The sequence below is a fragment of the Electrophorus electricus genome, chromosome 6 (assembly GCF_013358815.1).
Source record: "Electrophorus electricus isolate fEleEle1 chromosome 6, fEleEle1.pri, whole genome shotgun sequence".
Lineage (NCBI taxonomy): Eukaryota > Metazoa > Chordata > Actinopteri > Gymnotiformes > Gymnotidae > Electrophorus > Electrophorus electricus.
Genome location: NC_049540.1, coordinates 28,319,534 through 28,337,033, shown reverse-complemented (window position 1 = coordinate 28,337,033; position 17,500 = coordinate 28,319,534). Strand labels below are relative to the sequence as shown.

The following is a 17,500-nucleotide window of genomic DNA, read 5'->3' as shown; positions in this document are numbered from 1 at the left end:
CTTGAACCTAATCTCACTAAGAGCTAACGTGACACGACGGATCATGTTTCCCGCTTAACTAGCATCTTATGCTAAGTGCAGTGGACATTCTAGTTTTCCTAGCGTTTGCAAGCGCTTGTTTTTCTAATCGTAGCTCATTCTCCTGATCATTATCTGGCTGTCTCATCACCTCAACTACCAAGTAACAGTAACCTAGTAAAGGCAGCGTTAGGTTAGAGGTTACAGCTGCCTGCTAACACTTGTCTCCAGAATGGTGCCCTGAAGGAAGCTACTTTTCCTTTAGTTTACTGCTGGCTCAGTAAGAAGTGGCTTTCCAAACAAGTTTATGAGTTTATAAAGATCATGTCAGTCCATTTCCTGGAAAGGGAACGTTTTTCTTGGTTTATCTTATTATCTATAGTGTCGTACTGAAGGCGGAATCTGGATTTTACTAGTGTTGGAAAGAAATCCGATAATGCTAGTAAACGCACAAATTTGAGAGAGGTTTAGACCTGTTTACAACATTTTGACCCCTTTTTAATAAAGACAACCTGAACCGGGCCGTGGACCTTCCAGGCCCTGTGCTTGTGCATGTACAATCATCCCGAGGTGGGAGAGTTTCACTAGGTTAAAGGCGTGAGAGGGAGGAGCCACGATCCGAATACACCAGTGAGGCCGGGAGAAAAGATCGGTCAAGGCCCACATGACAACAGATTTTTTTTTTTGTTGGAACATGTCAAGTCGATATGCTTTGGTGCTTTCATGATTAAAAACAAACAAACAAAAAACTGAAATATTGTGGGTTATGAAAAGCTATTCAGTGATGCTAAGAGTCAAGTCTTTATCCTATGAGGTCCTAGCTTTGAAAAGCTCAGCTAGACTTGTTACTGGAGTTCATGAATTCTGTGTAAACCTCCAATTCTGGAATTCCGAGAGCTTCTTGAGTTCAGAGAGAGATAAGACTGCCGTCATGCTGCCGAATCAAAATTTAGACGAAACACACGAAAACATGGAGATGTTTTAATATAAAGCTTTTTGTAGCTACTATGAAATACCTGTAATTTTATTGTATTGTGTTGTGCACTATTTTCTTAGACTAGAAACAAAGTCTAATAATATTTTTCTCTTTTTGTGTGGAAACACACGTTACATATGAATGTTTTTGAAAAATGTTTTGGTAGTGCCATTTCCTTCCCTACGATCTCATCGGAAACCATTTTTCAGTGATATGTTTTGTGCAATCTGAATTTTTACTCTCTTTCATATCTTGGTTATCTAGATAATTTTTGAATTCACCTTTACTATCAACATTGTCTTTACACAAGGTTGAATGGGTGGTTCACATATATCTTTATATATTTGTGCATATATGGATCTGGTTACATCAGTTAACTGCAGCAATCCCCCCCAAACAACCTAATTATATGTAAGCAACCTACGTAAATGTACACTTACATGCTGGAAGTGGCACTGATAGGTTTTACTATGTTATTTTTGAGTTAATGGTGTTTAATTTAATAGTGATGTGTGGTGATCTGTTTACTTTCATTGTAAATGGTGAGTAATTTGGATGGACTGATTGTGTTGGACCTGCACATTTGTATAGAGTTTTAAAATGTTCACATATTTAATGCACCGTTCAGGATAAGAGAATTATTTCAGCACAAGGTTATTTATTGAACTGTGGTGGGGGAAGTGCCTACTTCCAGCAGCAAGGCTTTTATATCAGATTAAAGATTTAAACAAAGAATGAATGAATGACATATGAGGTGAAATCTTGGATTGCCCTGAGATTTCTAGTTAAGATCCAGGGGAATCTTTGCCTGTTTTTGGTTATTTTCCGGTGTTAATGCATCGTAGCCAATCAAGCCGTAGACACACACACACACACACACACACACACACACACACACACACACACACACACACACACACACACACACACACACACACACACACACACACACTCTCTCTGATTATGTCATGGCCTTTCTAGGGGTGTCTTCAGACTGTTTTGGGAGCCACTGCCCTGTATATCATTGAGTATTTCAAGATAATCATATTTTTTTGACTGAAATGCTACAAGTGTATAATTTCTGTCTGACCCCCATTTTGGATTTCAGGATATTTGTCTGTGGTGGATGCACGGGTCCTTTACAGTGGAGTGTTTTTTTAAAGCGTTTGAGTTGATAATTGTTTAAACAGATGCGATATTAACTTCTTAATGTACTGTATTTTCCTTGACTCTTTGCTTTGATCAGTTTGTTTGTATTCAAATAAAGTTATGAGAAATGCAGTAATAAAATTAACTGCTTATAGTTTATTTTTCCACGGTGCTTGTTTAATACATGTGGATCAATAGTCTTACAGCAAGATTTTAAAGAATAAAATGGCAAGATTTTTCCTTTTAAATAATTATTAAAAATAAAAAAATATGTGGATACACAGTCACATGTACCAAGAACTCCTAAGTGACCAGAGTAGGTGTGGATATGTATGCAGTTTTCATAACATTTATTAACAAAGATTTTGTCCCATTACAAAGTGCTAAATCCAAATATGATTTTAGTACTTTTATCACTCATAGTTTTTTTTGTTTGTTTGTTTGTTTTGTTGCAGTATATTCATATATAGTTATGTATAGTATGGGAATGTCGTACCAAGGAAAACGGATCTCCTCTCATCAGACCGCTGTAGGACACTGAGGAGAGATGTTCCTAAGACCAAATATGGACAAAACCAACACTGAACATTTTAGAAGCAGGCTGTACATTTGTTTAACTATAATATCAACCTTATTTTTCAAAAAGTAATCTATACTTGCTCTATCAATTGGAAACCATGCCTAAAAGAAACATTCTAAAAATGGATTTGAATTCTGCATAAAAGGTACTACGAGGTCCATCCTTGGCTCCATTTTAGTTAGCAAGAAAAAGTGAAACTTTTGTTGCCTAGTGTAAGTGGTTCATGAATGAAATTTTACACTACATGCATACTCAGTGGTGCCAAAATAGTGCCAAATAAAATCTGCTGTTATTCTTAATTTAAACGTCTCATGTTAAGAACCGGAAATGGGAGATTTATTGCACAGCATTGCTCTGTGCTACTGCTGGACACAGTAATTTGTCTGCAGTGTGCAATGTGTGTGTGTATATATATCTCTCCTTTTATTTGGGATTTTTGTCACTCATCACTAATGTTAAAGTTATCAGTTATTATCTAACATTTACACTCAAAGTATGCAGTGTTATAAAGTTTATTCAGTAATCTCTTTTGGACTTTGACATTTGCCACATTTTCTTCCTGACAAATTTGATTCAGAGTCCAGTAAACAGCCCTGGTCCAAACTGTGATGGTGATTAAAGGCTGGATTACCATTGTCTGCTCTAAATCTGATCTTTAAATCAGATTAAATGATGGAGGGTCTGCTTTTTTTTTATGGATTTCTATTTAATCAGAAATAAACAACCTATTTTCCTAATTTTAATAAAGAGAAACAGTAAAAAGAAAGTAGCATAAATAATACTAGTATTTGTAGCAATACATATCTTCTATAGCACTTTTATATATTCAGGAAAAGTCAAGTTGCATCGCACATTAAAAAAATGAAATAATCCACAAGCAGTTATTGGGAAAAGGGGCGTTGACAAAATAAAAGACCCTACTGCTTCCTCATGAAGACATATACCAACTACCTAAGCTACTATTTCTCCTTAACTAAATTTGTAAATCAAACTAATAAAAGTATGAAAAAGTACATTGTGCTCATTGTAATTGAAGATATAAGTTTCAATACTGGCCCAATGGACCTACTTGTATGTTTCTAGAATGTTAGACTTGGTCCTGTGGCCTAGATGGAGCACCTGGCGGCCATGTTGGATTTACAGCTTAATCTTTGGACTTTGGGTTAATGATGAAACACATCTTCTGAAGATGCCTAGTGCTCTGGAGAGCGGCAGCTGGGGAAGGTGAAGGTACTCGCCAGCTTTCCTGGCAGTCGTGGGAAAAGAAAGTCTTTTAAAACAACTTTGACTACTTTTACAGTAGAAGAAAGTAAACCACCTATAGATAGATTTTATCTTGATACTGATGGAATTCTACAGAAATAACACAGACTGAGTTTTAATTTTTTTTAAAAACCCACTAACTCAACAATTTACTGCATGATTAAGTGCAAAGGAACACAATGATTTTGCTGGCCATCAGCCTGTGCTGTGTTATCCATTCTGGTAAGTGCAACTGTTATTTGATATTATTCAATATTGGTTCATTTGGGTCTTAACTGGGTCTTTGTTTACAATATTTAAGCTTTAGGTAGTATTTATATTTGACTGTTTAGCAGTTGATAAGCAGAATATCAAACTAGCATTATACTGGTTACTTTAACTGGATTTGATTGACTTTCATGATGTGACAACACTACAGAGTTTTTTAAGAGGTAAAATTATAAAATAAAATTTAACTGAAAGGTTATTTTGTACCAGTCTGTGTTTGTTATGTGAGGTTTTTAGGTATATAGAGTAATTATATAGTGATTCACTCTTTTTCCTCAGGTCTACAGAGTCCTGTCTTTTAGTTTTCTCATAAATCTCATATGCATATCATAGATTATATTCAATTTGGGAAACACTTAAATTTGGGAAGGTCACAGTCTGAAACTTTTTATGCCTTGTGGGAAATGGATATCCACTGTTCTTTAACCCTCAATTCTATAAGATCCATGTGATTGTTTAAGTCTACACAATGTAGTGATGAATCAACTACAATAAAATGTTAGCAGTACTGCATGCTGGCCACAGTAACCCAGAGGGTTATAGCACATGACCTTAGCTTCTGTCATGGGACTTTTATGATGGATGTGGAAATATGGCCCCTTTGCTCATTACTCTGGACTTCTTCACTGAAACTGGAAATCACTGCCAGATTGCCAGAGTAGCAAACAAAGAAACTGAATTCAAGCAGTGGGAAGCCCACCACTCGGTCCCCCGTATCCATCAATGCCTAGCTGCTGTCCACTGGTTCTCTCCACACGGCATTCTGACACTAGTTGTGCCATGTGTTGTGTGCAAAAGTGCTTCACTCATTCAAAGCAGCTGATTTGATTATTACAGAATCTCTGTATGATAACACTTAGCTGACACTTTTATCCAAAGCAACTTACAATTAGGAGGGTTAAGGGTCTTGCCCAACAGTGGCAACATGGCAGTGGTGAACTGAACCAGTAACCTTCCAATTACAAGTCAAGTACATTAACCACTGAGCTGCCGCTGCCCAGATCAATAACCTTCCCCCCCCCCGCTCTCTCTCTCTCTCTCTCTCTCTCTCTCTCTCTCTCTCTCTCTCTCTCTCTCTCTCTCTCTCTCTCTCTCTCTCTCTCTCTCTCTCTCTCTCTCTCTCTCTCTCTCTCTCTCTCTCAGCCTTGGGTGAATGCGGAAGTGGGTGGAGGACCTACCAGGAGAGGTGTTACTTCTTCTCCACAGACACCAAGACATGGCACGATGCACTGACCGAGTGTGAGAACAAAGGCGCTAATCTGATGAGCATCCAAGACATCCATGAAAGGGTGAGACAGCCACCCCAGGAGTTCCCAAATAAGATCTGAGGTTCAAAGAACCAGCAAGCTTTAAAAGCCTGTTGTACAGTAATATCACACAAAGAGCCATTTTGCTGTACAGTAACCTTATACCATGTGTCCTACACACAAGGTTAACCAGATAAATTAATATTAACATTAACACTGAAAAAAACCTGAAGGCAAATTTATCTTTCCAAGGCAACCCACCACCCCCCAAAAAAACAAACAAACTGGAAACTATAAATCAAATAAAAATGGAATCCATCTTAACACTTACTTTAATGTTTAAACTTTTATTTGGTCTCACACCCTCTATCTGTAGACATGGCTTAGTACACAGATCAATGGCTGGATATTCTGGATTGGTCTGAATGATATTGCCTCTGAGGGGGACTGGGAGTGGAGCGATGGTAACGTGTTTTATCCATACCTCTCGTGAGTATCTCTCTTGTGTTTAAAAAACTTCACTTAGCTAATTTTATTTATCTAAATAATCCTTTAGAAAATAATTTCCAAAATCAGCCCCTGGGGTCACCTGTGACTATGTAGCCTCATAACACCTCTCACTATGTAACCTCATAACACCTGTCACTATGTAACCTCATAACACCTATGACTATGTAACCTCATAACACCTGTGACTATGTAACCTCATAACACCTGTGACTATGTAGCCTCATAACACCTGTGACTATGTAACCTCATAACACCTGTCACTATGTAGCCTCATAACACCTGTGACTATGTAGCCTCATAACACCTATGACTATGTAACCTCATAACACCTATGACTATGTAACCTCATAACACCTGTGACTATGTAACCTCATAACACCTGTGACTATGTAGCCTCATAATACCTGTGACTATGTAGGTAGCTAATTTACAAAAATGTTCTGCCTGGATACTTATTAGAATGAGACAATGAAACAGTGAATCTGATGAGGAAGTCAGTCTTGTGACACAGCAGGGAAAACATCTTAACTAGTAACATAAAATAGAACAAGACTAAGAATAGAAAATATATTTATTAAAGTCAACTGGGTAAAAAAAACAAAAATGTATAAAAAAAAATCAGATGTACTTAATTGTTTATTTCGATATCCACCAAATTCACACTGGTATTGATGCTGCAAGAAATGTCAGCACAATCTATAACCTATACAGTAGGTTACTTAGGTATTGATTACCTGTCCAGGTTCAATGTCGCTAAGTATTGAATAGGTTTGATCAGAGCTGGTGAGGAGGTACGGAAGGGCTGGTTTTATTGCTAGTTTTGCTCCCTATTTTGTATTTAGCAAGGATGTGCAAGACAGCACAACCACAAGATATTTCCGCTTAAGGTCATGTTTTGAGATTGACTCACAGTGGAAGCCAAAAATACTCACTGACATTTAATTACCCACCTAATGTTTATTCACACATGTAAATCCACGCATGTTAATCCACATGTTAATCCACACGTTTATCAACATGTTAATCCACACATGTAAATCCACACAAGATGTTAATAGGCATTCTTAGTATTCTTATTTTTTCCTTAAATTAAAAGATTTGGAGAAAAGAAGAGTCTAGTTATATAAACTCTATTCTTTGAATGACCTCTGATTTGCACTGTGATATATGCAGATGGCCGGAAACAGTGGCCGTACGTCTACGATTCATGTCAGCGACTGGTTCGATCTCTCACAGGCTGACCTTACTGACTTTACTGCTTTTCTCACATTGTCATTCACAGGAACTGGAGGGAAGGACAGCCTGACAACTATAACGACGATGAGCACTGTGGACAGGTGGATGGGAACAGCCACGGCCAGTGGAACGACGAACACTGCACAGCCTCGCGGCCGTATATCTGCAAGCTGACACTTCGTGAGTGTCGTCTGCCCAGAACAGACGGACGGAGGCACTCTAAACACCCTCCTCTCTCCACAACCTCCCAAATCGCCTCAGATTTGGGAAAGTTTCATGTTATTCTGCGAGGGTGGTTCGAGCAAACTGAATATCCACCTAAACTATTCCTGTAGCCCTGAATATGTGTCCTCTTTAGCTAAGATAAATCACCTTCCCTTCTCTATATCTCTCTCTAGCCAACCCACCACTCTTTTGCGACACTGGGAATGGATGGGAGGATTACGGCTCCAACTGCTACAAGCTGAATTCTCACCTGCGGAAGAGCTGGGTGTCTGCTCGCAGTGACTGTGTGAACCAGGGCGCAGACCTGGTGTCCGTCGAATCTTCAGACGAGGAGCTGTACGTCACAAGCCGTCTGGACTCCTCCCGCTTTGACCTGTGGATCGGTTATTCCACACTGGTGAGGGTCCGCTTGCTGTCTGTCGTTAACTGATGGGTGGTTTTCTTATTGCATATGGAAGTATGTGAGCATGTGTGTGTGTGTGTGGGTGGGTGGGTGTGGGTGTGGGTGTGGGTGTGAATGGGCACATGTGTGTTGTAATTTCCTTACATTAGAAATATTGCTGCAATGATTGCTGTATTTAATCCAAAAACAAAATCCCAAGGTTCCGTGTCCCACCTTGTGGTATGAGAGGAAATCCAGGAACGTCTGTAGTGCTGTGTTAACTCTGTGCTTACACGCGCTTATCCTGCAGTTAAGCAGGACTCTTATGTCAGTCTGCATTTCCTTATCACAGTGCAGGTGTGATGCACAAATACATAAAAATACATAATACATAAATACATAATACATAAATATACAAATACACAAATACATAAATATACAAAATACATATATACACAAATACACACATACATAAACACACAAATACACACATACATAAATACACAAATACACACATACATAAATACACAAATACATATATACACAAATACACACATACACAGACACATAAATACAAAAATATACAAATACATAAATACACACATACATAAATACACAAATACATATATACACAAATGCACACATACATAAACACACAAATACATATGTACACAAATACATAAATATACAAATACATAAATACACACATACATAAATACACAAATACACACATACATAAACACACAAATACATAAATACACACATACATAAATACACAAATACATATATACACAAATGCACACACACAGACAAATAAATACATAAATATACACATACATAAATACACAAATACGCAAATAAACACATAAATACACAAATACACATATACATAAATATACAAATACACAAATAAATAAATAAATACACAAATACACAAATACAGAACCTAATCTGATTTAATGTGTCCCTCTGAAGTTTAAAAGCCCTGCTGACTGACTGACTGCCCCCGAGCATGCGTCTCTAATCAGAGCTCGTCTTTGTCTAGACGTGCACAGCTCTGTCCTGTCAGGTCCAGCCCAACAGCACCACCCTCTCCTGGTCTGATGCCTCCACCTACACCTACACCAACTGGCATGCTGGACAGCCCGATTTCAGGTAAGACAACACAACAACAATAATAAAATATTACTTTCATACATAAAAAGCTGCAATGCACATGGTCATATGTTAATTGAAAAGGAATTGTGTTTCTTTATTTGATATTTTTTTCTTATTATTTCATGAGCAATGAGGGATAGCCCACTGAGATATATAATTCTCAGCAGAACTTGAATAATAAAGTGTTGGATATCTCCCACAAGGTGTGTGTGTGTGTGTATAGTGTATATCTCCCACAGGGTGTGTGTGTGTATAGTGTATATCTCCCACAGGGTGTGTGTGTGTATAGTGTATATCTCCCACAGGGTGTGTGTGTGTGTATATAGTGTATATCTCCTCCACAGTGTGTGTGTACAGTGTATATCTCCCACAGGGTGTGTGTGTGTGTGTGTGTGTGTGTGTGTGTGTGTGTGTGTGTATAGTGTATATCTCCCACAGGGTGTGTGTGTGTGTGTGTGTGTGTGTGTGTGTATAGTGTATATCTCCCACAGGGTATGTGTGTGTATAGTGTATATCTCCCACAGGGTGTGTGTGTGTGTGTGTGTGTGTGTGTGTGTGTGTGTGTGTGTGTGTGTGTGTATAGTGTATATCTCCCACAGGGTGTGTGTGTGTGTGTGTGTGTGTGTGTGTGTGTGTGTGTGTGTGTGTGTGTATAGTGTATATCTCCCACAGGGTGTGTGTGTGTATAGTGTATATCTCCCACAGGGTGTGTGTGTGTGTGTGTGTGTGTGTGTGTGTGTGTGTGTGTGTGTGTGTGTGTATAGTGTATATCTCCCACAGGGTGTGTGTGTGTATAGTGTATATCTCCCACAGGGTGTGTGTGCGTGTGTATAGTGTATATCTCCCACAGGGTGTGTGTGTGTATAGTGTATCTCTCTCACAGGGTGTGTGTGTGTGTATAGTGTATATCTCCCACAGGGTGTGTGTGTGTGTGTGTTTGTGTGTGTATAGTGTATATCTCCCACAGGGTGTGTGTGTGTGTATAGTGTATATCTCCCACAGGGTGTGTGTGTGTGTATAGTGTATATCTCCCACAGAGTGTGTGTGTGTGTGTATAGTGTATATCTCCCACAGAGTGTGTGTGTGTGTGTGTGTATAGTGTATATCTCCCACAGAGTGTGTGTGTGTGTATAGTGTATATCTCCCACAGAGTGTGTGTGTGTGTATAGTGTATATCTCCCACAGGGTGTGTGTGTGTGTGTATAGTGTATATCTCCCACAGGGTGTGTGTGTGTGTATAGTGTATATCTCCCACAGGGTGTGTGTGTGTATAGTGTATATCTCCCACAGGGTGTGTGTGTGTGTGTGTATAGTGTATATCTCCCACAGGGTGTGTGTGTGTGTATAGTGTATATCTCCCACAGGGTGTGTGTGTGTGTGTGTATAGTGTATATCTCCCACAGGGTGTGTGTGTGTGTATGGTGTATATCTCCCACAGAGTGTGTGTGTGTGTGTATAGTGTATATCTCCCACAGGGTGTGTGTGTGTGTATAGTGTATATCTCCCACAGGGTGTGTGTGTGTGTGTATAGTGTATATCTCCCACAGGGTGTGTGTGTGTGTATAGTGTATATCTCCCACAGGGTGTGTGTGTGTATAGTGTATATCTCTCACAGGGTGTGTGTGTGTATGTATATCTCCCACAGGCTGTGTTTGTGTGTATAGTGTATATCTCCCACAGGGTGTGTGTGTGTGTGTGTGTGTGTGTGTGTGTGTGTGTGTGTATAGTGTATATCTCCCACAGGGTGTGTGTGTCTATAGTGTATATCTCCCACAGGGTGTGTGTGCGTGTGTATAGTGTATATCTCCCACAGGGTGTGTGTGTGTATGTGTGTGTGTGTGTGTGTGTGTGTGTGTGTGTGTGTGTGTGTGTGTGTGTATAGTGTATATCTCCCACAGGGTGTGTGTGTGTATAGTGTATATCTCCCACAGGGTGTGTGTGCGTGTGTATAGTGTATATCTCCCACAGGGTGTGTGTGTGTATAGTGTATATCTCCCACAGGGTGTGTGTGTGTATAGTGTATATCTCCCACAGGGTGTGTGTGTGTATAGTGTATATCTCCCACAGGGTGTGTGTGTGTATAGTGTATATCTCCCACAGGGTGTGTGTGTGTATAGTGTATATCTCCCACAGGGTGTAAGCCAGTTCAGGCAGGAAGGAATACACATACTCACATCAATCCTCATTAGTGTCCGCGCTTTTCAGTCCTCGCCAATCCCTCATCAATCACACCACCAGGGCGTGCGGCAGCATTTCCGTGTCTCTTTGAGAATCACGAAGCTCCCCGCTAAAGTGACCTGTGTCGTGTTTAACAGCGACAAGGCGAGTGGCGTGTGCACAGCCATGATGAAGGAGGAAGGACAGGACTACGGGAAGTGGAAGACGCACACCTGCCGCTATGAGCGACCCTACATGTGCAAGAGGCCCTTGAACAGTGAGTCTGAGAAAAAGACACAGTGTGCTCCCTGAGTCTGAGGTTAGGAGTCCAAGCCTTTGGTTCTCAGGCCCTGTGCTCTAAGACAAGCCCTAGAATCAACCATAATATTTATAGTTTAAGGCATATAAAATGTATAGTGTAATATGTATGGTGCACAGATGAAAAGCAGTATGGGTACAGTGTTTCAAGCTGAATTTACAGTGAAGACAGTAGGCTACTACTTTAGGTTACTCTTTAATCAAAAAGCTGTGTGTGTGTGTGTGTGTGTGTGTGTGTGTGTGTGTGTGTGTGTGTGTGTGTGTGCCTACCTTGGAAGCCATTTGCCCTCTGGGTTGGCAGGGCTTCAGGGGGAACTGCTACCTGGTGGTCAGTAACATACACCTGTTAACCAGTTGGCATGAGGCCCTGACCAGATGCACAGACTTTGGCGCCAACCTGGTGACCATCAAAAAGTGAGCACAGCTGTCACTAAACAAATCGCTGCTGTCTAGCTTTCACGGATCTTCACTCACTGATTGGTAAATTGTTGAATGAGATTATTAGATACCTAACAGCCTGTTGCGGTCTTTGGTCTTCTCTAGTGAGGACGAGCAATACTTCATCAATGGTCAACTTCCTGACCTGCACCAGGTGGACATACCTGATGTTTGGATTGGTGTGTCAGGTACCAGAGCTGTAGGGCTTTGCCTGCATTGGCCTCAAGCTGCCTTGCTTCCCACATACCTTCACACACCTTCACGCACCCTTACACAGCTTCACACACATTCACACACCTTCACACACCTTCACACACCTCAGATCTGTGAGCAGCGTGATGTGTATGTTTTTCTCAACTCTGCTGCACTTCTGTGTTATGACGTCAACAGATAAGGGCCAGGATGGCGTGTTTAAATGGGTGGATAATACAGACATTCAGTTCTCCAACTGGAGTCCCAATTTCCCCAGAAACACAGAGAAGTTCTGGGACTGTGGACAGATCTACACAGGTAAAGGAGTCAGTGCTTGTGATTTTGTCTTCTGTGTGTGCTGTGCATAGGCCCTCAGTAACTCAAGAAACAAGTCCCAGGTAATCCAGCATTGTTCCTTTGTCGAGATGCCGAGATTCCTCCCTGTGGCTTTGTGAGCGTGAGGTCGGAATGAGCCATGTTTGATCCTTAACCTTCACACAGGGAATTACGCTGGAAAATGGGAGACGACCAACTGCTTCAAGAACTTGGCCTACATTTGTAAGATGCCGGGTGGTCAGAACACACAGAGACCCACCGCTGCCCCGAGTAAGAGCCCTGCAGAACAGACAGGGCCGCTTCACACAGGAAGGCTGCATCCAACATGTATCAGCCAGTTGAAGACTGGATTTTTAGCTTACTTCTCTCTCTCTCTCTCTCTCTCTCTCTCTCTCTCTCTCTCTGTCTCTCTCTCTCTCTCTCTCTCTCTCCCTCCCTCTCTCTCTCCCTCCCCCCTCCTCCTCTCTCTCCCTCCCCCTCCTCCTCCTTCTCTCTCTCTCTGTCTCTCTCTCTCTCTCCCTCTCTCTCTCCCTCCCCCTCCTCCTTCTCTCTCTCTCTCTCTCTCTCTAGATACTCACTGTGATCAGGGCTATCTGCTATTTCGTGACCACTGCTATCACTTTGAGTCTGAGGTGGTCAAAACGTGGCAGGCTGCTGAAGACTTCTGTGTTTCCCAGAACGGACACCTGGTCAGCATTCATGACCATGAGACCACCAGTTTCATAACTGGTGAGAGGCAGTGACTGTCTGTCTGTCTGTCTGTCTGCCTGTCTGTCATATCATAGTTGCAGTGTTTCACAACGGCAGTACAGTATTTCTGTCCATATTGTGTGTGTGTGGTGTGTCACATGTGCACTGACTGTGTGCTCTGCGTGTGTCCTAAGCTCACATGCCCAGGTCTTCGTGGGTGGGCCTCAATGACATACAGGAAGAGGGCAAGTTTGTGTGGTCTGATGGAACATCTGCTGTATGTAATGATCCCTGCATGTCATTTCAAAGTGAAACATGAAGTTGAGAATTTACCTGCTTTAAAACATACATAAATGTTGTACGTTTATGTATTTATGTATATGTGTATTTATGTATTTATGTATTTGTCTATAAAGCAGGTACATTTCTAAACCAGAATGCCTGTTAAACTGTTAAAAACTGTTTCAGGTTCATTTATGGATAGAAATGGAAAGATTACTTAAGCTAGCTAAGCTAACGATACTAATGCTAATTACTAATTATCATTATTACTATGTACTAATTATTAATGTACCTTCAAATACTGCTAATTAAAGTAACAATATAGTAATAAAGTGTTCTAGTTTTATAGTAATTATAATTACTGCATTATCCTAAGTATGTTTATTTAATTGGTCAGTTTCAAGCATTGTAAGGCGTTATCCCTTGGCCCAGTTTGTTCGTCCTGACTGTGATGTTCTGTTGGACATGCTGTCTCCAGGATTTCCTGCTGTGGGAGGCGGATCAGCCCGACAACTGGAACAACGAGGACTGTGTCCACATCCGTGGGACAGAGCACTGGGAGACCGGGAAGTTGAACGACCTGCCGTGTACAGCCACCTACCCATTCATCTGCCAGAAAGGTGGGAATCCCAGATTCTTCTGATCCCCAGCCGAACCAGCGTGTCTGGCAGAATGTGTGTGAAAACAAACAACCAGAAACTTTTCAGGTGTTGCTACCTAAAGAAGTGTCTTAGTTGTCTTGTGATTGACTGATTACAAAATGTACAAGTTGATTGCTGGCTTAGCAGTGAGATATAAACACACACAGTGAGATATAAACACACTTTTAGATGTAAACACACTTTGAGATATAAACACACACAGTGAGATATAAACACACTTTGAGATAAAACACACACAGTGAGATATAAACACACTTTGAGATATAAACACACTTTGAGATATAAACACACACTTTGAGATGTAAACACACTTTGAGATATAAACACACTTTGAGATAAAACACACACAGTGAGATATAAACACACTTTGAGATATAAACACAGTGATATAAACACACTTTGAGATATAAACACACACAGTGAGATATAAACACACACAGTGAGATATAAACACACTTTGAGATATAAACACACTTTGAGATATAAACACACACTTTTCTTTCTTTTTCTCTCCAGCTGCAGGCCAAGGTCCACCACCTGTTCCTCCCACCTCAGGACCAGGTAGGAGACACCTCTCTCTCTCCCTTTCTCTCACTCTACCTCTCTCTCACTCTACCTCTCTACCTCTCTCGTACTCTACCTCTCTACCTCTCTCTCCCTTTCTCTCACTCTACCTCTCTCTTACTCTACCTCTCTACCTCTCTCTCCCTCTCTCTCACTCTACCTCTCTCTTACTCTACCTCTCTACCTCTCTCGTACTCTACCTCTCTACCTCTCTCTCCCTTTCTCTCACTCTACCTCTCTCTTACTCTACCTCTCTACCTCTCTCTCCCTCTCTCTCACTCTACCTCTCTCTTACTCTACCTCTCTACCTCTCTCTTACTCTACCTCTCTACCTCTCTCTTACTCTACCTCTCTACCTCTCTCGTACTCTACCTCTCTACCTCTCTCTTACTCTACCTCTCTACCTCTCTCGTACTCTACCTCTCTACCTCTCTCGTACTCTACCTCTCTACCTCTCTCTTACTCTACCTCTCTACCTCTCTCGTACTCTACCTCTCTACCTCTCTCTTACTCTATCTCTCTACCTCTCTCTTACTCTACCTCTCTACCTCTCTCTTACTCTACCTCTCTACCTCTCTCGTACTCTACCTCTCTACCTCTCTCTTACTCTACCTCTCTACCTCTCTCGTACTCTACCTCTCTACCTCTCTCTTACTCTACCTCTCTACCTTTCTCTCTCAGGCTGGAATGAGAAGTGTGGCTCCTGGCTAGCTGACCCCTTTAATGACTACTGCTACCTGCTGAGCTCTCTCTCCTTACGGAAGTGGGCGGAGGCTCGTGCAGACTGCCTGAACCAGGGCGGAGACCTCGCCAGCATCACTGATCCCGTGGAGCAGGGCTTCATCCACGGTACACACACAGACACATACAGACACACACACACACGCACGCACACACACACACACACACACACACACACACACACACACACACAGATACATACAGACACACACACACACACACACAGACACACACTCACATGGTTATACAAGTGTTTTAGTGTAAATGTAACTTTTGTTTTGAGATTATTGCAGTTTCCCCTTTTAGTCCAGGATGATCTCTTTACTGAACTAATATTAATACTAATACTAATACAAATATTAATAATAATACTAGTATTAGTATTCTTGTTCATATTAATACAAATATTAATGTTATGACTAATACTAATGCTAATACAAATAAAAATATTAATACTAATACTAATACTAACACAAATATTAATACTAATACTAATATTAATATTAACACTATGACTAATACTAATACAAATATGAATCCTAATACTAATACAAATATTAATACTAATACTATGGCTATTACTAATACTGTTTGACTGTTAGAAACATGGTGAAAGAAAAAATATTAGATTTGAAAAGGCTTACTCCGAAATATATTATTATATTTTCTATAACATATAATCTTATTATATGTGGTTTTGTTTTATCGGTTACATGCTTTGTTTTGTGCACATTACTCACATCATTAATGTTAGTCAATCTGTGATGTGTTACATGCGTTGCATTCTTCTGTTTGACTGGCAGCTCAGATCCAGTCTGTCATCACTGGCGTGTCTCTGTGGATCGGAGGTCATGATTCCATCACAGAGGGAGGTTGGGAGTGGGCAGACAGGTCACCATTCCGCTACATCAACTGGGCTTCAGGTGACAGAGAGAGATGGACAGACAAAGTGAGACTAAGAGAGAGAGAGTGAAAGAAACGATGAGACACAAGGGGAAGTTCGGAGGGCGGTAGGCTAGGACAGATGTTTATTAGACGGGATTGTTTTTATCAGACTCTCTGAGCTGCGTTGTCATGGCGATGTGTGTCTCCAGGTAACCCAGACGACTTCTACGGCGAGGACTGCCTCAGCATGTACGTCAACGGGGGCAAGTGGAACGACGACAACTGTGAGAACCGCCGAGGCTACATCTGTAAACGCCGAGGTACTGCCCCACCTCCACCCTGCTACACTCTCACGCTACCCCACCATCACACTTCTCTGCCTTGACATGACTCTATAACATTACTCCACCACACTTTTGACTTCTCCACCCTCACACTTCTCCACTCATACAATTCCACCCTCACATGGCTCTGCCACACTTCTCCACCCTCACACTCCTTCACCACACTGTTCTCACAAACCGCTCCATCCCGCTTTTAATTTGTGGTAGTATATGTGTGTGGAAACCCAGGGCACAGATATTCTACTGATACCTGAGAGGTAAAACTCTTCTCTTCTTGCATTGCAGGAAACACACCAGAGCCTCCACCGCCCCATGACGGTATGCCACAATTTATGTGGAACAATTCAAATGCCACAGATAAGCAGCCCAGACATTGTGAGAGGGTTTTTTTGTAATACCCATGAGCTGACGTTATAGCTTACATACATAGTAATGCACAGGTGAGTCCCCATGTCCCTGCGTGCTAGGTCAGACAATTATCTGCTGACGAAGCCTCATTTACGTTCATGAAAGGTTTGAAAAAGCTTCTGAAACAAAGCCACCTTTGTGAAATAGCTCTCTAGCACCCCCATGTGTTCTCTCTGCAGGCTTTCAGACAGTGTATACGTGTCAGGAGTTCACCATGCTGCTCCACTGTCCCAAAAACAGTGTCATCAACATCCAGTCTGCGTTCTACGGTCGCCGCAGTGACAAGATCTGCCCCTATGAGGGCGGGTCCTTGGGTAACTAACAACCGAATCTTCAGGCTCATTTTCAGTGACGAAATCTGATTGGTGTGCAGGTGCTGGCGCAGACACAGCTGAGTGTCTTTCTTTTCCAGCCATGTGCACAGTCCCAGGGACTCTGGAGAAAACCAGGAAGTTGTGCGACAATCACGAGT

General features: G+C 41.3%; 3 protein-coding genes and 1 long non-coding RNA gene across 6 annotated transcripts in view; all 4 read left to right on the top strand.

Moving 5' to 3' along the window:
* Window positions 1-5,480, top strand: part of klhl8 (kelch-like family member 8) — an 18,396-nt gene extending 12,916 nt beyond the window's left edge. For 2 of the 3 annotated variants that reach the window (XM_027024303.2, XM_027024301.2), the window contains one exon: window positions 1-2,288. This exon is cut by the window's left edge and continues 621 nt beyond it. Coding sequence is in view for 1 of the 3 variants with exons in the window: in XM_027024304.2 (XP_026880105.1) it covers window positions 5,397-5,406 (10 nt within the window). In the remaining 2 variants the exon portion in view is untranslated. Of the gene's footprint in view, window positions 2,289-5,396 lie in introns of those variants that run through there. The other variant, XM_027024304.2, reaches the window with a different exon arrangement.
* Window positions 5,481-11,869: 6,389 nt separating this feature from the next.
* LOC113586288 (low affinity immunoglobulin epsilon Fc receptor-like) lies at window positions 11,870-13,977 on the top strand (the record flags this gene model as incomplete). Its single annotated transcript, XM_027024292.2, has 7 exons — window positions 11,870-11,900; window positions 12,030-12,112; window positions 12,315-12,434; window positions 12,618-12,722; window positions 13,023-13,181; window positions 13,337-13,419; window positions 13,903-13,977. Coding segments are annotated over exons 4-7 (360 nt in total), but the record flags the coding sequence as incomplete, so codon positions are not given.
* Window positions 13,978-13,979: 2 nt separating this feature from the next.
* On the top strand, window positions 13,980-15,472 carry LOC113586295. The gene is made up of 3 exons (XR_003411602.2): window positions 13,980-14,044; window positions 14,603-14,647; window positions 15,332-15,472. It is a non-coding gene; the product is annotated as an uncharacterized LOC113586295 (long non-coding RNA).
* A 1-nt stretch (window position 15,473) lies between these two features.
* LOC113586287 (macrophage mannose receptor 1) overlaps window positions 15,474-17,500 on the top strand; it is a 10,926-nt gene continuing 8,899 nt past the window's right edge. Inside the window, exons 1-6 of the mRNA XM_027024291.2 lie at window positions 15,474-15,499; window positions 16,195-16,314; window positions 16,486-16,596; window positions 16,906-16,938; window positions 17,208-17,342; window positions 17,441-17,500. The exon at window positions 17,441-17,500 is cut by the window's right edge and continues 87 nt beyond it. Coding sequence (XP_026880092.2) covers window positions 16,524-16,596; window positions 16,906-16,938; window positions 17,208-17,342; window positions 17,441-17,500 — 301 coding nt within the window. The 5' untranslated portion in view covers window positions 15,474-15,499; window positions 16,195-16,314; window positions 16,486-16,523. The remainder of the gene's footprint in view (window positions 15,500-16,194; window positions 16,315-16,485; window positions 16,597-16,905; window positions 16,939-17,207; window positions 17,343-17,440) is intronic.